At 60.5% G+C, this 24635-nt stretch overlaps 4 protein-coding genes and 1 non-coding gene across 7 annotated transcripts; 3 read left to right on the forward strand and 2 right to left on the reverse strand.

The window, feature by feature from the left end:
- Positions 1–5507: 5507 nt before the first annotated feature.
- Positions 5508–9830, forward strand: DUSP26 (dual specificity phosphatase 26). Its single transcript, XM_085080592.1, has 4 exons — positions 5508–5744; positions 7889–8161; positions 8474–8682; positions 9202–9830. Exons 2-4 carry the CDS (start codon positions 7983–7985, stop codon positions 9399–9401), a joined length of 588 nt encoding a protein of 195 aa, XP_084936718.1. The 5' UTR covers positions 5508–5744; positions 7889–7982; the 3' UTR covers positions 9402–9830.
- Positions 9831–10796: 966 nt separating this feature from the next.
- On the forward strand, positions 10797–16720 carry RNF122 (ring finger protein 122). 3 transcript variants are annotated; one of them, XM_085080601.1, is made up of 7 exons: positions 10797–10877; positions 14670–14826; positions 15462–15542; positions 15643–15676; positions 15721–15762; positions 16097–16179; positions 16269–16720. In XM_085080601.1, the coding sequence occupies exons 1-7, from the start codon at positions 10853–10855 to the stop codon at positions 16381–16383; spliced, it is 537 nt and encodes a 178-aa protein (XP_084936727.1). In that variant the 5' UTR covers positions 10797–10852; the 3' UTR covers positions 16384–16720. The 3 variants fall into 3 exon arrangements, with proteins under 3 accessions (XP_084936727.1, XP_084936725.1, XP_084936726.1); XM_085080599.1 differs by lacking the exon at positions 15643–15676 and having other exon boundaries at positions 15462–15507; XM_085080600.1 differs by lacking the exon at positions 15643–15676 and having other exon boundaries at positions 15462–15507; positions 16100–16179.
- A 547-nt stretch (positions 16721–17267) lies between these two features.
- LOC146427977 (small nucleolar RNA U13) lies at positions 17268–17361 on the reverse strand. Its single transcript, XR_014856250.1, has one exon. It is a non-coding gene; the product is annotated as a small nucleolar RNA U13 (small nucleolar RNA).
- A 344-nt stretch (positions 17362–17705) lies between these two features.
- On the forward strand, positions 17706–20938 carry TTI2 (TELO2 interacting protein 2). The gene is made up of 7 exons (XM_085080528.1): positions 17706–18477; positions 18721–18907; positions 19366–19458; positions 19675–19859; positions 20042–20185; positions 20424–20586; positions 20802–20938. Exons 1-7 carry the CDS (start codon positions 17864–17866, stop codon positions 20880–20882), a joined length of 1467 nt encoding a protein of 488 aa, XP_084936654.1. The 5' UTR covers positions 17706–17863; the 3' UTR covers positions 20883–20938.
- MAK16 (MAK16 homolog) lies at positions 20906–24619 on the reverse strand. Its single transcript, XM_085080529.1, has 10 exons — positions 24469–24619; positions 24089–24138; positions 23787–23896; positions 23603–23667; positions 23087–23238; positions 22439–22493; positions 22279–22353; positions 21971–22081; positions 21754–21810; positions 20906–21511 (listed from the first exon to the last, which is right to left on the reverse strand). Exons 1-10 carry the CDS (start codon positions 24481–24483, stop codon positions 21323–21325), a joined length of 879 nt encoding a protein of 292 aa, XP_084936655.1. The 5' UTR covers positions 24484–24619; the 3' UTR covers positions 20906–21322.
- Between the last annotated feature and the right edge of the window lie 16 nt (positions 24620–24635).

Here is a 24635-nt window from a genome sequence, read left to right on the forward strand (position 1 = left end):
GCCATGCTTCCCCCTCACTGTCCCTTCCCTGAGGGAAAACAGCCAGGAAGGAGATGCAGAGCTGGGATGGATTCCCCCTGGAATGTTCAATTTAAACCTGGCCACGGAAGGCTTGGGCATTAAGGCACCTGGAAGCAGCAGCATTAAGCAATCCCTGTAAGAGCCGCCCTGACAAATGGTGCTGGAGGTGAGCAGTGATCGGGATGCAGGCGGGAGCTGCAGCTCTGGGCGTACGAATGATTAATGGGCGATGCCCAGCATCCCTCCTGCTCCTGGCAAGGGGGGAGCGAGGAGCCAGGGCTCCTGGAGAGGGGATAATGGCAGGGATGATGTCTGCAGGAGATCCCCAAGGCCCCCTGAGCACGGGATGGATTGCTGCTGTCACTTTTGGGAAGCTCAGGGAGACAGCGGCAGAGCCGGCGGGAGCTGAGGGGAAAGAACGGAGGGAAAAGAACAAGGAGCTCAGCCCTGCCTGGGAGAGGAGCTGGATCTGCTCCATCCTGCTCCATCCTGCTCCATCCTGCTCCATCCCAGCTCCATCCCTGCTCCATCCTGCTCCATCCTGCTCCATCCCTGCTCAGCAAAGTGGATTTCCCAGCCTATGGAGTGCCCAATCCCTGGGGATTTCCCAGCTCCCAAAGGAAATTCCCATTCCCAAGGAAATTCCAGCTCTGGGGATCCCAGCTGCAGATCCCTGGGGAGAAGAGCAGAATGGGAAATAGGGAAACATCCTGCTGGGTTACAGAAAAGTTGGGAAAAGGAGTCCATGGCAGGAGGCTGAGCTCGAGGATTGGCTTTGCTTCAGCTCCCAGCATGACTTTGCAGCACTCACTGGGTGCTTTAATTTTCTCTCCTGTTTCTGAGCATAATTTCTATTATTTTCTGTCTGGTCTATGCAAGACAGAGCTCAGGATGGATTTCGGTACCTGCACTCTGTGACTGAACATTTCCCCATGCCATGGGATGCTGATTTCATTTGGATTTCTAATTTATTTCACAATACCGTGGAATAATTAGAATTATTAAAGCCAAACTGCTCCTTGCTGCCTGTTTCCATTAAGCAAAGCAGCTCAGGCTGTCAGGGCTGCAGGGAGGGAGGAGAAGGTTTGGTTTTTACCACCTCCCAGTCTTTTGTCCTCCGTGACCTTTCCCTTTTTTTTGGCTAAAATTAACACTGGTGCAGAAAAACAGAAGTGAAAATCAGCCTCTCTTCCTGCTGCTCCGACCATTCCTGCTGGGGAAAGGTTATTCCTTCCAGGAGGATGAGGGCTGCCCTTTCCCAGCTCCACCATCAGCTCTGCTGTGTTTTCCTCCTTTTCCTCCCCTTGGCACAGGAATATTTCCACGTTGGCTGTTCCAGTGCTGGCAGCAGATGGAAATCCAGGCTGGAAGTACAAGTCCTGTTCCCATCAAGGGCCAGCACGGCCTGAGAGGAACCTCTTGAACATCAGAGCTGCTAGTGGAAGCTAATTCCTCCATCGAATCGAACCAGGCGCTGCCTCAGAGCCCTCAGGCTGGGAATTAGAGAGGAGATGGAATGGAATTAGGCACCCAACTCTGTCTGGCTTCGTGTTTGAGCTCCTAAGCTGTTTGTGCTGCGCTGGAAATGAGAGCTGAGCTGTCAGGGCTCTGAGTGCCACAGACTGGGGGTGGAGAGGGGGGAAGAGCAGCCCCAGGCTCTGGGCAGAGCCCTGCTGAGGGGGGAAATCATCCCAGGAAATCATTCCAGGAAATCATCCCAGAGAAATCATCCCAGGAAATCATTCCCAGGAAATCATCCCAGGAAATCATTCCCAGGAAATCATTCTCGGGGAAATCATCCCAGGGAAATCATCCCAGGAAATCATACCAAGAAATCATTCCCAGGAAATCATCCCCAGGGAAATAATCCCAGGAAATCATCCCAGGAAATCATTCCCAGGGAGATCATCCCAGGAAATCATTCCCAGGAAATCATCCCAGGAAATCATCCCAGGGAAATCATCCCAGGAAATCATTCCCAGGGAGATCATCCCAGGAAATAATTCCCAGGAAATTATCCCAGGAAATCATCCCAGGAAATCATTCCCAGGGAGATCAGTGGGGATCTACCAGAGCCTTGGCCCCAGTTTCCACCCTGACATAGCTGGAAATCCTCCCTCCTCCCAAGCAGATTTCCCTGAGGGTTTGGATTTGCAGCAATCAAAGCTGAGCTCCTGCAGCCAGAGGTGCCACGAGGGCTCAGCTCTGGGACACCCTGGCTTTGGGGACAGGGCAGAGCTGCCAGGGCTCCGGGGTGGCACTGTTGGGGTGTCTGCAGAGCCAGCACTGATCCCTGTGGGTTCCTCCCAGCCCAGGGAATTCCACAATTCCATGTTTTCTGCTCTGACACACGGTGAGTCCAGGTGATGCCCCAGCTGCCACCAGCTCTGCTCTAACGAGATGTGACAGGCTGAGCTCAGCACAGCTCGACAGCAACCATCAGCCTCTCACTGCACATTTCACCACCCTGATAGCAGCTGCTTTTCTCCCTCTGGTTTGTTTATCAGCCGAGTTTTCCCTCCCTGGCTGGAGCTGCTGGAGGAGCACAGAGTGTTTGGGTTTCTCCACATCCTCCTCGCCCAGGATTTGCAGCCTTTGGCCACTTTCCTTACAGGGAGGCTGATAATTTTTGGGAGAGGATTGAAAATCTAGAGAACTGTTCAAGTGGGAAGAGATCTTCAAGGTCATCAAGTCCAATCAACAACCGTCACCACTGAACTGTCCCCAAGTGCCACATCCACACATCTTGGACACCTCCAGGGATGGCAATTCCACCACTGCCCTGGACAGTCTGTTCCAAGGCCTGACAGCTCTTTCTCTGAATAAATTTTCCCCAATATCCAACCTGACTCTCCCCTTCCAGGAGGGGATGCCTTTCCGAGTATTTACTGCGGGAAGTGTTGGATTTTTGAACTCTGAAGCTCAGAATTTGCATTCCCGGGGAGTTTAAAGCCTGGAAACGGCAGCTCTGGAGCTCTCCAGCCCCTGCCCTGCCCTGCCCTGCCCTTCCTTGTGCTGAGTTTTGCAGTCTGACGGAGCGCAGAGGTGATTTATGTATAACCAGAGCAGCCTCCAGTGGTTGGATCCGTGAACTTTCCAGCAGAATTTCCATCCCATCCTATCCCATCCCATCCCATCCCATCCCATCCCATCCCAATATCCCATTATCCCATCCCATTATCCCATCCCATCCCATAATCCCATCCCATTATCCCATCCCATCCCATCCCAATATCCCATTATCCCATAATCCCAGGGCTCCTGCAGCCCCAGCCTCGCTCCCTCCCCTCTGCCAGCCCAGCCGGGAGCAGCAGAATTCCTTCTCCTCCTGCCGCCAGCGATTCCATGGCAAATTGAGCTGACAGCAGCTGCTCCGAGCTGTGACAGCACTTGGGGACAGCGGCTGAGCTCGGGGATGTCACCGCCGCCAGTGCCACCATCCCACCGCTGCGGTGACACCAGCGCGGGCAGCGGGCAGGCAGGGATTTGGGAATTCTCGGCTGTCCCAAACCATCCAGCCCGGCCGGGGGAAGGCAAATCCTGCTGCTCCCAAATCATCCAGATGTGCCAAGGAGCTGATGGTCTCCTTCAGCGGGCTCGGGGACCGGCGGGGACACAGCTGGCAGGGACAGGGGGTGGCAGGGGCAGGAGGTGGCAGGGGCAGGAGGTGGCAGGGACAGGAGGTGGCAGGAGCTCTCCATGTCCTGTCCCGCAGCTGGAGGATTCCCAGAGGGAACAGCTCAGAAGGAAACGCTGCCAGGAGCAGGCAGATTTGGGGTTTCCTTTCCAATCCTCCCCCTGTGCCTCGGGGATTCATTCTCAGCGTGGATTTTGCTCCCCAGGCCCTTCAGGGTGAGTGGGGACCGGGGCGCGGTGACAGTGACGGTGACAGTGACAGTGACAGCCCAGGGTGTCTGTCCCCCAGCCTGGCGCAGCTCCAGGCTCTCAGCAGCCTCGTGACTCCAAGGGCAGCAGCTCCAGGAGCTTCTCCGAGCCGATAAATCCCGCAGGGAGCAGCTCAGCTCTGCTGTCCGTGGAAAACAGCGACAGAGGTCCGGGTTGTGTCTGAGGAATGTCCCCTGCGAGCAGATAAATCGGTGACACTTTTCCTCGATGCATCTCGGAGCACCAGAAATTTCATTATCTAAGGAGCACTCCCTGGCTTTGCTGGGGACTTCTGGCTGCTTTTCAGAGCAGTTCCAGCATTATTATTGGAACAAAAACACAACAACTGCTAATCCTCTGTTTAAATGACCAGCGAGTTCCCTGCAGGCAACGCTCTGCCAAAGCATTTATCCACCTAATTCTATTTCGTGTCGTTTTTTTAAAATTCAGATTTAACCTTTTGTGCTGGGGCTTGTAGGCACTTCTGTTCAGAAGCACATTTTCCACACCCCTGGGAATGTAATTCCCTGGCACAGGGGAGGGACAGGGCTGCTGCTGTCCACATAAAAAGTGTCTGACAGAGCTCAAAAAGCCCAAAATTTCCCTTCAGTGCTTGTTTGCTGGAGGAGTGCGGCCAGGCAGAAGTAAAAAGCTCAGTTTTGCTCAAGATAAGTGAAATCCACCCTGTTTTCCAGGGTGCAGGACAGGCTTTTTCCAAGCTAGAGCATCCCAGAGCCATGAAATCCCGATGGGTTAGTGAGGATGGAGAAGCAGCTCCAAACCATGACATCCCTGTTCAATCCTTCTGGGACAATCCTGGGATTGTATCCCGGGATAAACACAGGTTCGGCTGCCACCAAACCAGGAGAATTCCCTGGGATTTGATGGCACAGGAGAGGGGAGGGCACGCCATAAATCCTGGGATGTGTCATTCAGCCTGGAACAGCTCGTTTCCATTCTTCCTCAGGTTGTTTTTCCCACCACACTCCCACTTTCTGATCTGAGTCAAACTTTTCGCCGGGAATCCAACACTTCAAAGGGAAAGGGAGCATATTCTGCCTGGAAAATGTTTAACTGAAACATTGCAGCACTTGTGAAATGAATGGTGGCGTTTAGAAGCTGTCAAAACAAAAAAGCTTCCATCGTGAGTTCCCTCTCTTTTTTTTTAATTTTTTTTTCCCCTGGGAAAAAAAAATATTCCCTGACTTCGACAGGAATTTGTAAACACTTTGTCATGATTATTTCCCTGCCCATGGAACGAGATGATCTTTAAAGTCCTTTCCACGCCAAGCCATTCTCTGATTTGATATCCCCCACACAAATCCGGGGTTTAATTTCTTTGCACATGAAGAGAATCTCATCAATCCCCGGATCTGCAAAGGGCCTCTGGCAAGGGAGAGGGGGACGAGGTCAGCCGTAAAAAAATAAAAAAAAATACAAAGAAACATCGCCTGGAGCCGGCTGAGGGGAAGGAATGAAGGAATCATCATGTCCTCAGCACCACTTTGGCAGTTTTCCTTCTCTCCCTGCGCGCCTGTGGCTCCGGGAGGGAGGAGGAGGAGGCGAGCTGGGCTGGCAGATTTGGGGATGCTGCTGCTGTCGCCGTCGCCGCGCTGTGTGTCCGTGCGTGCCACCCCCGTGTCCCTCGGTCCTCCCGCGCCCCGCCGCGCACAGCCGGGCACAAACAACCCTGCCTCTGGACATGTCATGCCTTAAAATAGATGTTCCTACATCAGCCTCTCTCCAGCGGCGGCGGCAGCAGCGAGACATGGCCGACTGGAGCTGATCGTGCTCCGCTCCTGCCCCGCTCCCGGCGCCGATTCCCGGCCCTCGCCAAGGTACGCTCGGGGGTGGGCGAACCCTGCCCGGGGGCTCTGAGCCACGGAGCGTCCGCTCGGCTCCCTCCGGCACCCCTCAGGGCCATTCCCGCACCCCACGGGGTCGTTCCTGCATCCCTCACCGCTCCCCGCACCCCTCAGGATGCTCCCCGCGCCCCACAGAACATCCCCTCCCTCACTCCCTCCCTCCCTCCCAGCAGGGCACAGGGCAGGGGGAGCACCCAGCGATTCCCCAGCTCGGCTCCCCAAGAGCTCCCCGGGGTCCCTCCGGGGCTGTTCCCAGCTCTGGCTGTGGGGCAGAGCCTCTCTCCGAGCCCCCGGGGGCTGCGCTGGGGGTGGGATGCTCTGGGCCTGGGTGGGGATGTTGTTTTTCCAGCCAGCTGTGGCAATGAGGAGCTGGAATTGCTCTGCTCCCAGCCGCGATCCAGCCGCTTCCCAGCCGTGCTGCTGCTGCGCTGCCCGGGCTGGGCGGTGTGGCTGCGCTGCGGCCAAGGGCACACAAGGTTTCAGGGCCACAGCCCTCGGCCGTGCCCGGCGGGGCTTTGCCAAGCCCCAGTTCCCAGCCTGGAGGAGCCCAGATGGGATCGGAGCAGGGAGGATGAGCCGCGGTGGGACCTGGAGCTGTGCTGGGGCCAGGGGTGACACTCCGGACAGGGCTGGGCTGGCCGGTGCGGCAGCCCGGGGTGCCAGGCAGGCTCTGGGCTGTCCGAGGCACAGCCCTGGCTCTCTCCCTGCCATGTTTTCCTCTGCGCTGCCAAGAAATGGCTGGAGGCTCCTTCCTTCTGCTCCGCTGGCTGTCCCTCCGGGAAATGTCCCTGCGGAGGGACAGCCCGAGGGGTGTGCCTCCCCCAGCCCCACCCGGGCACGGCTGGCAGGGCAGAGGAAGCTCCAGGGCACCTCCGGGGCAGCAGCAGCGAGGGGAGAAAGAGAATTTCTCCTCCCGAGGGAGGGGCAGCAGCAAAGCAGCGCGAAAAGGCCTCTCTGGCAACATCTGGAACCGCTGGGTCAGGCTGCCCGCGGGAGGCTCCTCGCAGACGTGCGACAAGCAGCGAATGATCGGCGGGTTTGGGAGCAGAGCTGCTGAGCAAAACGAGCTTTCTCATGCCCTGCGGTTAACCCTTCCCAGCCCGAAGCAGCCCTGGCTGCTCCGTGCAGCTGCAGGACTGTGCCCACCGAGGGGTTAATGCTGCCCCTCCCTCCCGGCAGGGTTTTGGAGGAGGCTGGGCCCTGGCCAGGCTGCCTGGTGCCATATGGAATCCTCCACCTGTTTGGGGTTTTTTCCTCCCCAGTCCTGGTGCCTTGCCCAGACCTGGCCGCCGTTCCTCGCCTGCCAGTGCAGGTTGGCAGCGCCAGCCCCGAGCTGGCACCGTCCCCTGGCAGCAGAGCCGCGGGAGGTGGTCCTGTGCACAGCAGCTCCTGCCAAGGTGGCCTCAGCCCAAAGTCGTGGGGCTGGAGCGAAAGCTCAGCCTGTGGAGACTCGGGGTCCTGGCTGCCTCCCCAGCCCTGGCAGCAGGAACTTCTCCACAGCAGTTTTCTGTCTTGGAAGGGATGTAGGGAATGCTCAGCTCAGCTGGGAAGCAGCAGGAAGCTGACCTGACATCAGTGAGGTGAGGCCTGGCTGCTCTGGGCTGCTGTTCCTACAGCAGGGATGGAGTGAGAGATCCTCACTGAATCCCTGAGGCTGGAAAAGCCCTCCAAGGTCATCGAGTGCAAGCTGTGACTGATCCCCACCTTGTCCCCAGCCCAGAGCACTCAGTGCCATGTCCAGGAATCCTTGGACACCTCCAGGGATGGTGACTCCAAACCTCCCTGGGCAGTTCCAATCCCTGACCACCCTTTCCATGAGGAAATTCCTGCTGCTGTCCACCCTGAGCCTCCCCTGGCCCAGCCTGAGGCTGTTCCCTCTCCTCCTGTCCCTGTTCCCTGGAGCACAGCCTGATCCCCCAGCTGTCCCCTCCTGTCAGGAGCTCTGCAGAGCCACAATCTCCCCCTGATCTCCTTTTCTCCAGGCTGAGCTCCTTTCCCAGCTCCCTCAGGAGCTCTCCAGCCCCTTCCCAGCTCCATTCCCTTCCCTGCACACCCCAGCCCCTCAGTGCCCCGCTAGGGCCATTGCTCCTAACAGCCTGTCCCCTGCTTCCCGACAGGACCGTGGGTGGCAGCAGCAGCAGAAGTGACCCCCAGGCCCCTGTCCGGCCTCCACGCCCTCACAGGTATGCCTTGTGGGTCTGGGCAGCTCCCATGGCGTTCCTGTCCAGGTTCTACAGGAACAGCAGCAGGTCCCCGAGCCGCGCCCCGCGGGACGAGCGCGGCAGCCACCCCATCCTCAGCGTCTTCGAGCTGGAGAGGCTCCTGTACACGGGCAAGACTGCCTGCAACCACGCCGACGAGGTGTGGCCAGGCCTCTACCTGGGCGACCAGTAAGTGTGCCACGGGGACAGGGACTGATTCTGGGGACATGGGGAGGGAGAGCAGGATGTGCTGGGTGTGGAGCACTGGGATGGAGGAGGAAGGAGGTGAGCAGGGCTGTGCAGGGAGGTCAGAGCTCTGCTGGGCAGGGGTGAGGTGTGCACGGAGTCAGGGCTGTGAGATTGCCGTAAAATCCAAGAATCCCAAGAACCTGTCGGATTTTTGCAGCCAGCTCGCTCAGCCAGAAACATTGCCCCAGGACACCATTTCCACTGCCCTGGGACACTTTTCCTGCTCTGAGGCGTCCCCTCTTGTCCCCGCAGAGACATCGCGTCCAACCGGCGCGAGCTGCTGCAGCTGCGCATCACCCACGTGCTGAACGCCTCGCACTGCCGCTGGCGCGGCGGCGCCGAGTACTACGAGGGCACTGGCATCCGCTACCTGGGCATCGAGGCCCACGACTCCCCCTCCTTCGACATGAGCCCCTACTTCTACCCCGCCGCAGACTTCATCCACCAGGCCCTCAATGAAGGTGTCCAGGGAAGGGTTGTGGGAGGGGAGAGGGAGAGAGGGTGGGGGGAACTGCCCTGGGAAGGTGGGGAGCAAAGGTGTTCTGTTGTGAAGGATCCTGGGGAGCAAAGGTGTTTCTAGCCTGGGATGGTGTTCCCTGCATGGCATCACCGCGGTGGTATCTCCTCATGGGATCACCTCAATGGTATCTCCTCATGGGATCACCCCGATGCTGTCCCCTGGATGAGATCACCCCAATGGTGTCCCCTGCATGGTATGACCTCCTCCCCAGAGGGAACAGGCTGGATGAGAGCCCTGTTCCCTGAGGTCACAGCCCCACTTTGTGTCCTGAGCTGTTTCTGGGATATCTCAACACTCTGACCCCCTTTGCCATGAGGGTGACCTCGGTGCCTCACAGCCCCGCCAGGAGCTGCCCACCTGCGTACCCCCTCCCGGTGCTCCACAGCCCAGCCAGGAGCTCAGCACATCTGGAATTGGGGTTTTTTTGGCTCTGCCGTGACCCAGCCGCTGTGTCCTGCAGGGAGGATCCTCGTGCACTGTGCCGTCGGGGTGAGCAGGTCGGCCACCTTGGTCCTCGCCTACCTCATGATCCGCCACCACATGCCCCTGGTCGAAGCCATAAAGACGGTCAAGGACCACCGCGGGATCATCCCCAACCGCGGCTTCCTGCGCCAGCTGGTGGCTCTGGACAACGCCCTGCGGCTCAAGAGGAGCTCCTGAGGGCTGGGCGAGCTCTGCCCTCCCTGCCCCGTGCCCGCCCAGCTCGGGCTGTGCCCATGGGTCACCCGCAGCCCCCGCGGCTCAGGGGGTCCCCAGAGCTCCGAGCCATTCCCGTGGTCCAGCCCAGGCCCTCCACCTGCAGTTCTGCCGCCCAGGGAGGCCTGGCCATGGCCTCCTTCCCAGCCTGCTCGCTCCAACACGCCTCCAGAGGGACTCGGCCCAAGGCTTTGTCCTCCCAGCTGGCATTTGTCCTGCCAGTCGTGTCCCTCCCTGCCAGGACACTGCAGCTCTGTGTGTCCCTTGTCGTGTGTCCCTGTGTTTCTGGTGATGTCAGTCAGGTCTGGTGTGTGGGCTCAGGCAAATCCTGTCCTAGTGTTTGGGTGTTCTCCGTGCCTCGTGTCACCCTGTGAAAATAAAGGCAGCGCTAAGGAACAGCCTGGACACTCCTCGTGTGCTTTGGGACAGCTCCGGCTGGGATCTGTCACAGCAGCTGGGGACAGAGTGTCACCCGAGTGCTCGGGGTCAAGATGGAGCTGAGTCCCCTCAAGTTCTCAGTCCTGGGGTCAAACCTGAGCCCACCCGGTGCCTGTGCTGGGATTCCCCACTCTTCTTCCCAGCCGTGGGGACAAAGTGGAACTCCTGCTGGGAAGCAGAGCTGGTCTGGCAGTCTCAGGGTCACTGTCCAGCACCAGGCGGCCGTGTCAGTGTCCCAAAATGCCGAGTGACCACCCAGGGTGTGACCAACACCCCCAGGAGCAGTAGGGCTGGGTGGGCTGAGCCCAGAGAGTGGCCAAGGCCGGGCAGGGTGTCCTGGTGGCCCGGGTGGCCCCAGCCCCACAGACTGCCAGCCCTCATTGTCCTCCCGTTCCCATTATAGCTCCATTCTTCCTGCGCTTCCGGAGGCCCCGAGCGGCGCTGGGCTGCAGCTGTGCTGGGATCGTGGAAACGGGGGGAGAGGAGCCTGGGGCTGGGCAGAGACAGCTCCGTGGGGCAGGGACAGCTCCGTGGGGCAGGGACAGCTCCGTGGGGCAGGGACCGCTCCGTGGGGCAGGGACAGCTCCGTGGGGCACAGCCGTGCCACAGCACCATCCGCCTGCCCTGGGAACCACAATCCTGTTTGGGTTGGAGGGACCTTAAAGCCCATCCAGTGCCACCCCTGCCATGGCAGGGACACCTCTCACTGTCCCAGGTTGCTCCAAGCCCTGTCCAGCCTGGCTCTGGACACTTCCAGGGATCCAGGGGCAGCACAGCCTCCTCGGACTGCGACACACGGCGGGATGCGCGGGGCAGGGACTGCCGGAATTGCGGCCGCCGGGGCCACCTCGCCCTGTCCCAGCCCCGGCGGGGCGGGGACGGTCCGGGGGCGGTCCGGGGGGGCTGCGGGGCCGGGGCGGGGTTTGCGGGCACGGCCATGGCCCGGCGGAGCAGCCGCGGCCCCGCGGAGCCGCCCGATGCCCCCGTTCCAGTGGTGCCACGGTGAGCGCGGCGAGCGGGCGGGTGCGTGGGGACGGGGTGTCCCCTCTCTGCTTCCCGGGAAGGGGGGATTGACCTGGGGGGGACAGCGGGGGGAGCGGGGCATCCCCCGAGAATCCCCCGAGCATCTCCCGAGCATCCCCGGCCGCTCCGTGCGCTCGGTGCCCCCGCGCTCCCTGCGCTCCCAGCGCCGCTCCCGGGCTCCAGGTACCGCCGGTTCCCCCGTTCTGCCCCCGGAGCGGCGCGTCCTGCTCGGCTCTCGGGGATAAAGCGCCCGCCGAAATGCATTGGCCACGCTTTGGCTGCTCGCACCAAAAAAAGCCAAACTCGCACCCTGTTTCATGTGCCGCCAAAGTGGAACAAACCCGTTTTTCGGAGCCCCCCGCCGAGGCCCCTGTCCTCAGGCCCGTGCTCGCCGTGAGGAGCTCTGAGGAACGTGGAGCTGAGCTCGCACATGTGCGGGGGGCTCGGTTCAGATGAGAAGTGGGTTATTTTTGTGACTGAGGAGTTGAGAAGCTGCGCTGGGAATTCCACCATCAAAGCCCTGCCCCAGCAACAAAGGCTGGGCTGGTTTAATTTACGAGAGGGTTACAGCCTTTGAAGCTAAATATAATGCAAGCAGCGGCTTCCTCTGCTGTAACACATCCCTCGTGTGCTCGGGGCGACGTGGGGGACACGGAGCCACCAGGCAGTTGTCCCACACATGTGGCAGGGAAATGCTCCACAGCAGCTCCAGGCTTGGCTGCGCTCAGCAAACCTCCTGAATAAGAGAGACTTTTGCTTCCCAAGCAGCCCCAGCTCTCGCCAGCCTGCCGAGGCTTTGGGGACAGCAGGACAGAGCCCAGCCTTGTTCCCAGGCCGAGGTGTGGGCTGAGGGGACCAGCCCTGGGCACCCGACCTGTGCACCTTGGCTTCGAGCCCCAGGCTCACAAATATTTGATCAATCAGCAGAGCCCGGTGCTGCTAAGGGCTTTTACAGGGCTGGGGCTGCTGGTGGAAAAATCCCTTTTTAGCCTAAATGGGTTTATTCAGAATATCGTGACAGAGGCTGAGCTGCTGCCTTGGCATTCCAGCTCCTCCTTCACAGCCTGGCTTTCCCTCCTGTTGCTCACCTGGAGCTCAGGACTCTGCAGACACCAGGGGACTTTATTTGGAGGTCATCTCCTCATCCCCGTGCAGGACTTGGCTTTTTGTAAGGAATCCTTTCCAGCATCCCAGCAAAGCTGATATGGGAGCTGCATTCGGATTTCTGGTGCAAAGCCACAGCTTTTGTGTGGGAGGAGAAAGAATGGTTTTATTTAATGACCTGCTGAGTTTTCCATTTGTTTTATTGAACAAGAATTGGGGTGAGGGAGAAGCTCTGCTCAGCAAAAACCCTGCACGGTGGGGATGGAAAATTTGGTTTGCCCTGACTGGAAATACCATGAAATCCATCAGAATGTGGGGCTGAAGGGCTTTGCTGGGGCACGAGGGGTTTGAGGAGGGGTTGGCTGTGGGGTTTGGTGTGGGGACAGGGCTGGGGTCACCCTGCAGGGCAGCTCAGTGCTCTGTGTCCTCCCACAGCTCACAGGGGGATTTTGGTTAAATCCCTGTGGGGAGGAGCAGGAGGAGGAGGAGGAGAAGGAGGAAGAATCCTGGTTGAACCTGGGCTTCTTCTCCTTAAAGAGGAGCTTTGGGAGTTTGCATGAAAAACGCTTTGCTGGCAAAAGGAAGCAGCTTCCTCTGAGCATCCCTCATGCAGGAGTCCCGGGAGGCACCGTGTGGCTCTGGGCACTTTCCCAGATGCCCACAGATCCCTCTTTCCTCATTTTCCAGTTAAACAATCCCTCCAGCCTTCGGGGGTTCTGGTTGTGCTGCAAAACTGGGAGGCTGGAGCTGCTGGAAGGGCTCGTTTCGCTTTGGTGCCCATCAGGTCCTCATTTCACGTCGGTTCAGCCCGGATTGGATCCGTTCCCCTTGAACTAAAAATACAAAAGCCTCTGTCAGGCAGGGGGGTTAATCAAAAGCAGCCCAGGGAGGGCTGGGAGGGCCAGGGGGCTGAGCTGGGCAGGTCCTGCTCCAGGTCCTCCTCACATCCCATGGCCTCTCCCGGAGCTGCAAAGGGAATTTCCCTGGAGCTGCACCTCCCAGCCCGGAGCCCCTGAAGGGCCATTGAGCAGGAATGCCCCTGGCTGAGCCGGTGAGTCCCAAATGGGGTCAGGGACAGGATTTGTGTCCCACGGGATGGGACAGAGCGGGGAGGCTGTGGGAGGAGAGGGGAGAAGGGATGACTGGGGTGTTTTTTGGGGGTGTTTTTTGGGGTTTTTGATCCCCTTAGACGAGCACAGAGGGATATTCTGAGGCTCTCCAGCCTGTGTCTCACCACCAGGTGCTCCAGCATTACCTCATGCCTTGCTCAGTAGGTTTTTTTTCAGAGCTGTACATGTTTTGTTTTGGTTTGGTGGTTTTTTTTTTGGAGCATTTCTCAATCATTTCCAGCCAGGAAATGGCAAAAAATAATGAACCTTTCCTATTGTCTTTTCCTGCACCTGGTGGTCTCAGGAGCAGGAGGACCTGACAAACAAATCCTCCCTTTCCCACTGTGCCTGAGGTGGATGACAGATTGTCTCCGGAGATTACAAGAGCCACGGAGCAAGTGGGGCAGGAAAACCCCATTTCCTGCAGCCCAGGCTCTCCCCTGGTGCATCTGCACAGCACCAAACCGCTGTCCCCAGGGCCAGGTGGCTCCTGGCCACGGTGGCTTGGCCGTGGCACTGGTGGGAGCTGTGAATTCAGCCTGGCCAGCAGAGCAGATCCCTGGGAATGGCTGCAATTAGGTGTCCCACCCAGAGGTGCCACCGTCCGTCCTGGCTGGACAGCTGTCCCCTGTCCCCTGTCACACCACACAGACCAGCCCTGGCTCTCCAGTGGTGCAGGGGCTCTGCTGCCCTGTCCCTGCTCTCCGTGGTGCAGAGCAAACTGCAGCCTCTCCAGCAGCACAGGCTGTAATTAAAGCCAGCAGTGCTCCTGGAGGAGCTGTTTGATGAGGAGCAGGGTGCTGGGCGGCAGGAAGGGGCTGGGGAGCTGCTCCGTGGGGCACAGACGGGGCTGGGGGCTCCTCTCCTTTCAAGTGAGGGCTGAGCAGAAATCAAAGCCCCAGCTCCAGGGGGGTCAGAGTCGCTCCCAGACACAAAATGGGGTTTATTCCTTGCCAGAGCCTGACTTTGCAGCAGCTCTGAGCAGTGTCCGGGGGCTGGGGCTGTGTGGGACCCTCCCGGGGTGGCTGTGCTGTCACCAGCCCCGTGTAACACCCACGTTTCCCCCGTGGTGGCCCTAGGGTGGCACGCGTGGCTTTGCTGGGACAAGGGACTGGGCCAGCTGGTGCCGAGCAATCCCAGCGCTTCTCCCGACAAAGCACCACTTGCTCCTCCCGGGACAATGACAGACGCCAACTGTTCCTGTTTTCCGAGCTGGTGTTCAGCTCTGTCCTTCCCTAAATCCCCTCGCAGCCTCCAAGTGTCCCCCTGGGGATGAGAGCACGAGGCCTCCTGTTCCCCCGGAGCTGCCGGGTGTCTGTGCCGCTGGGCTGCTGCCTGCGGAGATGCAGCTGCCGGTGCCACACTGAGCTGCTCGGAGGGGCTGCTGCTCTTCCCGGGGACTTCTCCACTCACCGGACACAGGACAATGTCTTAGCGCTGCTTTGTGCCCGCTCGGCAAACTCCGGAGGGGACAGAGGCAGCGCTGCCTCTCTCTGCTCTCACCGCGCTCTCCTTCACCTCTTTTTCCCCTTTTCCCACTGAGTTTCTCTCTCCCCAGGGTGCTCCTGCAGCCTGGGGCTGAGTTACCCCAGTAAGCCCTGCACGATGCCGCCCATCACCTTGCAGGACCTGCCCCTCAACATCTACATGGTCATTTTCGGCACCGGCATCTTCATCTTCGTGCTCAGCCTCCTCTTCTGCTGCTACTTCATCAGGTGAGCCGGGGGCTGCGGCGGCGGCTCGGCGTCCCTGGGCGCTCCCAGCTTCCCGTTGTTTTGTCGCAGAAAACGGGGACAGAACTCCCCGGAGCAGGGCAGGAAGCGCAGGAAGGGGCTCCTGTTTTCCAGGGAACACGCGAGGCCGCATTGTGTCGGGCAGGGAAGGAGCAGCGCGGTGGGGAGAGGGAGGATGTGCCTTTCCATGCCCCGGAGCGCTATTTTTAACCCCAAAAATAGCAGCAGCTGCTGCTCCTGCGCGATGTCCCGGCCCCGCCGATGTCCCCTGCGCCCCTCAGACATTTTTGGGGCGGCGGGAGCGCATTTTGGGGTCGGGCTTGGAGGAGAAGCTCCGTTCCCTCCTCGCCATGCCCGGGGGTCAGTGCAGGCCGCTTTTCCCCGGCCAAGGTCACGGCGGGGCCGGGAGCCGAGCGCTGGAAATGCAGCTCTTCCTGCCCGGCGAACGACTTCCTAAAGCAAACAATCGCCGCTGCCACCCCTCGCCGTCCCCGCTGCCCATTCCCGGCTGCACACACGGAGCCGCTGATCCCAAATCCCGGGCGGGAGGGGTTTCAGGTGCCTCCCGGGTAGTTTTGGGTGCCAAACTGACGGTGCCTTTCTCTCCCTGTCCCCAGCAAGCTGCGGCACCAGGCGCAGAGCGAGCGCTTCGGGTACAAGGAGGTAAAGCCGGGGGTTGTTCTGCACGAGCCTGGCTGGTTTGGGACGAGCAGGAGGTGGGGACACGGCGGGGACAGCGGGGCTGCTCATTCCAGAGCGCTCGGACAGGACACCCTGCCCGGAACCCCCCGGGCTCAGCCCACCCCTGCCTCCCTTCAGCTCCTCTCGGGGCGTAATCCTTCCCGGAGTTCAATCCTCCCCTCCTTCTGTCCTCAGGTGGTTCTGAAGGGCGATGCCCGGCGGCTGAACGTGCACGGGGTGAGCTCTGGCTCGGGATGGAGCTGGGATTAACCGGGATAACCCTCGGGACACATCCGCCGTGCTCGGGAGAGGAGCCACGACAGGCTGGGGACGCGATGTGGGGATGTGTGGGCACCGCACGGCGGTGGATGGGGAGAGAAACTCCTCCTGGGGGTGGTTTGGGGACTGAAACCCCTCCTCGGGTGGTTTGGGGACTGAAAGCCCTCCTCGGGTGGTTCGGGAGCTGGGCTGAACTCCCGGCTGGAAATCCCCGGGATTTCCCGAGCCGTGCCATTCCCGGCGGGTGCCACACGTTCACACCCGCCCTCAGCCGCCGTGTCACCTCCCACAGCAGACCTGCGCCGTCTGCCTGGAGGATTTTCGGGTGAAGGAGGAGCTGGGGGTGCTGCCGTGCCAGCACGCCTTCCACAGAAAGTGAGTGGGGCTGGCGGAGCGGGGCGGGAGCGGCGAGTTCCCGGCGGGGATCGGCATTCCCGCATTCCCGCATTCCCGCATTCCCGCAGGTGCCTGGTGAAGTGGCTGGAGGTGCGCTGCGTGTGCCCCATGTGCAACAAAGCCATGGCGGGGCCGGGACAGCCCCGCGCCGGCATCGGGACCCTGCTGGATGAGCTGGTGTGAGGCAGCCGCGCTCCTCGTCCTGCGGGATCCACCGGGATCCGCCGGGATCCGCCGCGGGACCGCCGCTCCGCCCGCCCGGCAGCGCCCACCCCGCAGCCCGGGGTCCCTCTGGAAGGACTCGGGGTGTCCCGGTTGGGATTTCTCCCCGCAGGCCGTGGCTGCTTTGGGGTTTGGGGTTCCCGCGGGACGCTGAGCCCCGGGCGCGGGTTGGGGTTCTGCCCTTCTGTCCCCCTTCGCTGCACAGAGTTATTTTTGTACCTGAGCCCCTCCGGATCCCCATGGGGCAGAGGGGTTGTACAGTTTTGTGTAAAAAATTGATTAAACGGATGATTTCTTAGCCCGAGTGAGCTGTGGCTGTGGCGGGGGTGGGTCAGGGGGTCCCGAGAAAGGCCAGGGGGATGCTGAGACCCCCAGGTGCCCGAGGAGGGGACAGTGCTGCCCGTGACCCTTTAATGTGGTGACAAATCACCCGAACTGCCCAAAATAACCCCAAACTGACCCCCCTGCAGGGCCAGGACCCCCCAAGCTGTGCCCACGGCAGGGTGGACACCACCAGCTTGACCATTTCCCCTGATTGTCGACACCTCCGAGAGAACGCGACATCAGCAGTGACATCACTGCCACACCAGCAGTGACATCACTGTCACACACAGCGCAGGAGCTGCGCACACACCCCAAATTTGCCCCTTTGCACTGATTGTCGACACAGAAGAGAGGTGACGTGGCAGTGACATTACTGGAGCGACCACCAGGCACCGCAGTAGCCATGGGGATGACCTCACTCGCCACCACACAGACCCCACGCTTTGTCCTATATACTAATTTCCGCTATTCTTGTACATATAGAAGAAAATGACGTCGTTGTGACGTCAGGACCCCCCGGCGGTCAGACGGGACTGTGCCATGTCGTAACGCAGGGCGCACACGTCACGCAGCCGCGTGCCACTCCCAATCATCATTTCCATGAACCGGAAGGATCGGGCAGTTCACCGCCGCGCCGGCACCGGTGGCACTGTCACTGCTCTGAGGTCACGGCGACACCACCGTCCCCATCCAGCTGTCCTGCTCCCGTTCCAGCCCGCTCCGCACCAGTGCTCTGCGCTCTCCCACCCCGGGTTTCGCTCTCTCCGCCCCGCACGGTCGCTCTTTCCCTCAAAACGGTCTTTAATTAGCTATGGTAATTTATTCACACAGCGCCACGCCCCTTTTCCATCAGCTTTACGGCACAGCGGTGGTTTGCGACAGTTGGCGCGCGTGGTGCGGGAGGCGGCGGTGCGGGGACAGGAGCGGGGCTGTTCGGGGGTCTGTCAGGGATCCCGGCGCTGCTCGGGGCTCTCTCGGGGTCTGTCGGGGGTCTCAGGGCTGCTCGGGGCTCTCTCGGGGTCCCGGGGCTGTCCCGGCTGTCCCCGCTGCCCGCCCGGCGCTGCTGCCGCCAGCCATGTGTCTCTAGCGCGGTTTAGTTCCCCCCGGCTGTGTCACCATGGCTGCCCGCAGCCCGGAGCGCAGTCCCGCGCAGCCCGAGCCGCCCGCCGCCCCCTCGGCCGAGCAGGCGCTGCTGCAGGCGCGGCTGGCGCTGGCCGAGCGGCCCGGAGCGCTGCGGGAGCTGGGCGCGCTGCTGCGGGCGGCGGATCCGCGCTGGCTGCTGGGCTCGGCCAGCCCCGCGGCGCTGGCAGCGCTGGCTGCGGCCCTGGGCGGCTTGGCGGCTCCGCCGCGCCGGGAGCAGGACGGGGCAGAGCCCCCCGGGCAGCACACAGCGCTGAACGCCGCGGCGGAGCGAGCGGAGCAGGTCGGCAGCACGTTCCTGCTGCTGCTCGAGAAGCTGGAAGCGGCCAAGGGGCAGGACTCGCTGGGGAAGGCGGCGGTGGAGGCCGCGCTGCGGAGGGTGGTGGCACACGGGTACATCGTGGCTGTCACACACGCGGAGCAGAGGCCCTGGAGCACGGCGAGGACTCGGGCGGTGGCTCAGGAGCTGCTGGAGCGGCTGGTGCAGGCGGCAAACTGCGGCTCCGTGGAGGAGTTCCTGCGGGGAAAGGAGGGGGATGAGGAAGGAAGGTTTGGAGCAGTGCTGGCGCTGCTGAAGCAGGAATTAACCAAGTGAGTGGGAAGGGCAGCCGGGTGTGTTTGGAGGGTCTCTGTGTAGGAAATACTGGAAACCTCTGGGAAACAGAGCTCAGGCTCAAGGGATGATCAATGTGGGGCCAGGAGCTGTACAAATGCCCAGCAGTGGAAGGTGTTGGGGGATGACTGGCAGAGTTTGCTGCCAGCTGAGAGTCTCAAGTGCACAGGAACGGAGGACTCTCAGTCGCAGCGCTCCCTGAGCTGTGTTTGTCGCTGCAGAGACACCTGGAAGTGTAACCCTGCCTCCAAGCACGTGTTCTCCTGGACTCTGTTCCGCGTCAGCCGGCCCTGGCTGTGTCCCCACCTGGAGCGAGTCCTGCCGCCCGCGCTGCTCCTCTCCGATGACTTCCAGGAGGAGAACAAAGTGCTGGGCGTGCGCTGCCTGCACCACATCGTGCTCAACGTGGTGAGGGAGGGCAGGGCTCGGCGTGGGTTGTGTGAAGGAAGGGTCAGTCACAGTGTCCGAGTGGGAAGGGACCCTCAAGGATCACAGTCCAGGCCCTGGCCCTGCACAGACAGCCCAGCAATCCCACCCTGGGCATCCCTGAGTGTTGCCCAAACCCTCCTGGAGCTCTGGCAGCCTCGGCACTGTGCTCATTCCCTGTTCAGTGCCCACCACCCTCTTGTGGGAGAACCTTTTCCTCATCTCCAGCCCAACCCTGCCCTGACACAGCTCCAGCCATTCCTCAGCTGGGTCAGACTCCTGTTAGGATTCCTAACTTCTCTTCCTGCATGGCAGGGTTCAACCTGCATTTGCAGCAGCTCCTCATGCTGGGGGTGTCACAAGTTCTGGGCAGGATGTGTTTTCCCTAGGTTTCAGTGAATGTGCTCCCAGCAGTAACGCCCTGCTGTCTGTTGTTGCAGCCAGGCGCAGATCTGTGCCAGTTCAACAGGGCCCAGGTGGTGTTCCACGCCCTCTACAACCACCTCTACTCACGGGAGGCCACTCTCATCCAGGTAGGATGGCTGGGCTTGGGTTTAACTCTGCTTTGGGGTGTTGTCAGAGCCTGTTGTCAGTGCAGTCAGGCTGTCCCCAGCCCCTGCCTGAGACAGAGTGACTCAGTAACTCTGGGGTGAGCAGCAGCAGCCTGGGCTGTCACAGAGCTGGGATTTCCTGGGTTTTGTTGAGAACACGAGCAGGACTGCCCAGATTTCCATCTGTCCCCAAACCAGGCCGTGCTGCTGTGCCTGCTGGACCTGCTGCCCATCCTGGAGCGATGCCAGCGCCACCAGGGCCACGGCAGAGCCACATCCCCCTGGGACCAGGTGCTGCAGCTGGTGCTGACCCACATGGAGGCTGAACATCGGCTGGCTCTGCGCAGGGTCTACGCAGGGACTCTGCCTGCCTTCGTCAGCAGGTGAGAGAGAGGGGACAGGGGGACATGGGGACCCTGCCCACCCTCCTGAGCAGGTGACAGCTGTACCTGGGGACCCTGCCCACCCTCCTGAGCAGGTGGGAGCAGAGAGGTGTTTGTGGGGACAGAGGTGGCCTTGGTATCCGAGGGTATCCTCCCTCCTCAGGGTGTGTTTGTCCCCCCAGTCTCGGCATCCTCATCGTGAGGCACCTGAAGAGGCTGGAGAGAGTCATCCTGGGCTACCTGGAAGTATCTGATGGCCCCAAGGAAGAAGCCAGACTGGGAATCCTGGAGACACTGCAGTGCACCATAGAGCATGCCTGGCCCAGGTACCTCTCTGGGGGAGCTGCACACAGGAAAGCTGTCCTGAAATGGATGTTTCATTCCTATCCTGAGTGTGTTCAGTTTAAGTCCCAAAGTTGCTGTTTCTGGAGGAAAAGACCCTCAAGTCCTAGGGACAATCTGTCCCAGGGAACAATCCCTGCCATTACTGCTTGGCTGAAAACCTGCCCCCAAAATTAAGCTGGGTGCTCACTTTGATCTGGGTTTGGGATGTTTCCCTTGCAGGATGCCCTGCAGGCTCCCCGTGCTCCTCAAGGCCCTGCTGAGGCTGCTCTGGGATGTGCACACTGACCAGAGCCCAACGCCAGAGCCCGTCAGAGCTGCCCTGCTGCACAGGGCCACCCAGTGCCTCATCCTGCTGGATCACTGCTCCCAGGGCCAGGTGAAGGTGAGCCAGGGACTCGGGGTGGGTGACAGTTCCCTCTCCCTTCTCAGCCCAGCAGGATTTTCCATTTCCCCTCCCCAGCATCAATAATTGATAAGTGACTCGATACCTACTGATGGGTATCAGTCTGTGCTTTGCTCCACCACAGAGCTGGGGCAGGTGGGTAACACCAGACCCCGAGTGCCCAGGCTCTGGGAATGCTGCTTTTCTCCCTCCAGGTGCTGCTGGAAGGGGTGCAGAGCAGCTGTGAGGAGAATCGGGTGCGGGAATGCCTCAGGAAGGTGCAGGAGAGCACCTGAGGTGCCTGACACTGCTCACCTCCTTTTGTACAGTAAAGTTGTTACATTTATTTGAAGTTCTGTTGTTCTTGTCCCACCTGCGAGCCCCACACCTCCCCCAGACACATCCAAGTGCTCCCTGGGCCCTGTGGGGCTTCTCCAGCCTTGGCAGGAAGCAGCAGAGCTCCCCAGGCTGCTGGAGCAGAGTCTGGGCTGAGCTTTCTGTGGTTGTAGAGAAGGTGGGAGATCTTCCTGGGAGCTGTGCTTCCTGCAGTGGTACAAACACACTGCAAAATCCTGGGGTCCCACAGAAACCCTGCTGCTCTTGGAGAAAATGTGTAGAGTGTAAAACCAGGAGTTCCTGAGGGTCCTGGACAGAGGTGGATGAGAGATTCTGGAGTCAGATCCTGGTGACAGGTCTGGAGTTCTGTCAGTCACTACAAAATGGGATCAGGGAAGGTTCAGGCTGCTTTTGTTTTGGTGCTTGGCTCTGTTTCCTCTTCGTACTCGATTTCGATGTAGGGACGTTTTCTCCTGGCTGGGCCCTTCAGGGGGGTTTTCCCTTTGGATTTGGAGTGGGAGGCTTTCTTCTCTACTTCTTCCTCCTCTTCCTGCTCCTCTTCACTGCTTGTCTCCAACTTATCCATGTCCTGAGGAAGAATTGAGTAACCAGAGTGATGTCAGAGCTTGCTGTGTAACTAAACCTCCTCTTTCCCCCAAATCACCTCATGTGTGATCCCATTCCACAATCCTGGACTGTGGATCCCAGGAGCTGGGCTGCAGGGGAGACACTGCAGTCTGAGTGCACTGCTCTCTCCCATGACTGATTTCAGACAGCCAAGGGTGGACCTGCCTGTCCAACAGCTCAGCCTCACCTGAGTGCTTCACCTACCTCAAAGTCGCTGAGCTCGCTGTCCTCTGCTTCCACAAACTCCCTTTTGTCCACATCCTGCAAGGAACAGAGGCAGGGACTGAGCACAGCAGGGCCATGGCTTGTGCTGCAAGAGCCACCAAGCCCTCCACTTGCACACAGAAGCTTTTTCTGAGCTCCCCTGAGTTCTCACCCAGCACCAGGGCAGGGCTGATGGAGCTATAGCTGAAAGCTTTACCTCATCATCCTCTTCTTCCCTCTCTGCATCCGACTCGCTCTCGCTCTCTGCGTCTTGTTGCTGGAGAGCCTTGTCAAAGGCGTGGATGGGGAAGTTGTAAATGTCTCCATACTGCAAGGAAAATTGGGATTTCCATGAGCCACAGGTGGGAGATGGACTTTGGGGGACACTGAGAGGCTGCATGGGGCAGCACCAGACCGAGGTGAAGGTGTGGATCAGTCCTTCCCCAGTTGTGACCCCACACTCCTGCCCAGATCAGGGCAGCCCTCGTGTTCTGGGGCTCCCTGGGAGCTCGGCGTGCTCCTCACCGTGTCCTGCTTCAGCCTCTCCAGCAACTCCTTCTCGATGGCATTGTCCAGCTGGGCAGCGATCAGGGCTTTCTCCTAGGGGGCAGAGAGCAGCTGGGTGAGGCTGAGGGCAGCAGGGACAGGAGCAGGGGCAGGAGGTGACACGGAGGGACAGCCTTACCTCGCGCCTGTTCTCGCGCCTCTCGATCTTCCTGCGCAGCGGAACGAGCTTCCTCCTGCAGGGAGCAACAGGCACTGGGGAGCTGCACAGCCTCAGCATCCCATGTGCTGTGTCCTGGGGGCACTTTGGGTGCCTCAGGAGAAGATCTGAAGCTCTTAGAGAGCATCCCGAGGATATGGAAGGGTCTGGAGGGGCAGCTGAGGGCACTTGGAGCAGCTCCTCCCCAAGGGCAGCTCCAATCTCTGCTCCCTGTGACAGGGACAGGATCCAGGGAATGGCTGGAGCTGTGCTGGGCGGTTGGGATGGGTTTTAGGGAAAGATTCTTCCCCCAGAGGCTCCCCAGGGAATGGGCACACCCACAGAGCTCTGGCAGTGTTTGGACAATGCTGCCAGGGATGCCCAGGGTGGGTTTTGGGGTGTCTGTGCAGGGCCAGGGTTGGGATCCATGATCCTGGTGGGTCCCTCCCAGCTCAGGACATTCCCTAAGTGCATTTCTACACTCAGGCTCCCTGCAGCTCATCCACTGCACCCAGATCCACCTCTAACCCCTCAGGAATGCCCAGCTCCATGGCCCAGCAGCTCAGCAGATGGGCAGTGGCTCCTCAAGCCCCCAGTGGTCAGTGCCATGGTCACTGCCGTGTCCCTTACTGTCTCTTGAGGGTGAGCTTGCGGATGCGGATCAGGTACTGCGTGATCTTGGTGAACCTCTGCTTGCACTTGTGCCGGATGAAGCGAGGCCAGTAGATGAGGTTCTCATCGATCTCCTCCAGAGCCTTCTCGTAGTTCTTGCTCAGCAGCACCTGGGGGGACAGGGGAACGGCTGGGTGACACAAAGCAGGGACCTTTGGGAGGGGCTGCATCACTCCCAGAGTCACAAATCATGCAGGAAAAGCCCTCCAAGGGGGTGCAGGCAAAACAAACCCCTGTGCCTGATCCCCACCTTGTCCCCAGCCCAGAGCACTGAGTGTCACCTCCAGTCCTTCCTCGGACACCTCCAGGGATGGGGACTGCAAACCTCCCTGGGCAGTTCCAATGCCTGACCACCCTTTCCATGGAGAAACTCCTCCTGATGTCCAGCCTGCCCCTCCCCTGGCACAGCCTGAGGCTGTGTGCTCCTGTCCTGAGGACACCAGAGCCACTGTCCCAGCAGTGTCCCGAGCTCACCCGCTCCCAGAGGCGCCGGGGGAACGCTGCCCGCTCGATGGTCTTCATGTACAGATAGCAGCGACCTGGAACAGGGAACAACTCCCTCTGAGTGCCACACCCACCCTTCCCAGGGATGGGGACCCCAAACCTCCCTGGGCAGCCTGACCACCCTTTCCAAGGAGGAATTCCTCCCTGCTCACACCTTTCTCCTCGCGGACAGTGGCGTACTGGCTGTTGGCCAGCGGGCAGGAGGAGCGGTTGCACAGCCCCGTCAGGTTGTACTCGTTGCGGCAGAAGTTCTGCGTTTTGGTGCTGGAAAAGAGGGGAAGGGAATCAATGAGGGGCAGGCAGGGAGAGCCCAGAGCCCCCTCCATCCTCTGAGACCCCCGTGTGGCACGGTGGCACAGGGGACGCTGTGGGGTTCAGGGGACCCAGTGTGTCCCTCCCGTTCCTGTCCCCGCTGGATCCCCCCGGCTCAGCCCAGCCTGTCCCCCCAAAACTCACGTCATCTTGTAGGAGCAGAACTGCTTGTTCCCCAGCATGCTCCACACCACCTGCAGGACAAAGAGCGGGTGACACACAGTGACATTCCCTCGCACGGCCCTGCAGCCCCCGGGGCGGCTCCACCGGGATCACCCCACGAACACTGGGGTCTCCTGGGGGTTCCCGGGCAGGGAGAGCGCCGTGCCCCAGGAAGCGCAGCCACAGCGCGTCTGCTGCTGCCAAATCCCCATTTACACCCCCCGGTCCATCTGCGCCCCCGGGCTGGGGACAGGGGACAGGGGACACGGGACAGGGGACTCTCGGCCACGTGGGACGGACACGGCCGGGCCCAGCGGCGGGGCGAGCTCTTGACACGGGGCCGAGAGAACGGTCGGACTCACATCGTCGGAGTGCATGGTGGCGGTGACGGCGGGGACAGCGGTGGCGGTGACGGGGACAGCAGCGGGGACAGGGACAGTGACAGCGGTGACTGACGGTGCTGCCGGCCGCGCGGGTCAGGGCGCCGCCATTGCCGGAAAGGGCGGGGCGAGCGGAGTCTCGCGAGAGC

Source organism: Lichenostomus cassidix, chromosome 22 (assembly GCF_008360975.1).
Source record: "Lichenostomus cassidix isolate B80296 chromosome 22, HeHo_3.0, whole genome shotgun sequence".
Taxonomy (NCBI): Eukaryota; Metazoa; Chordata; class Aves; order Passeriformes; family Meliphagidae; genus Lichenostomus; species Lichenostomus cassidix.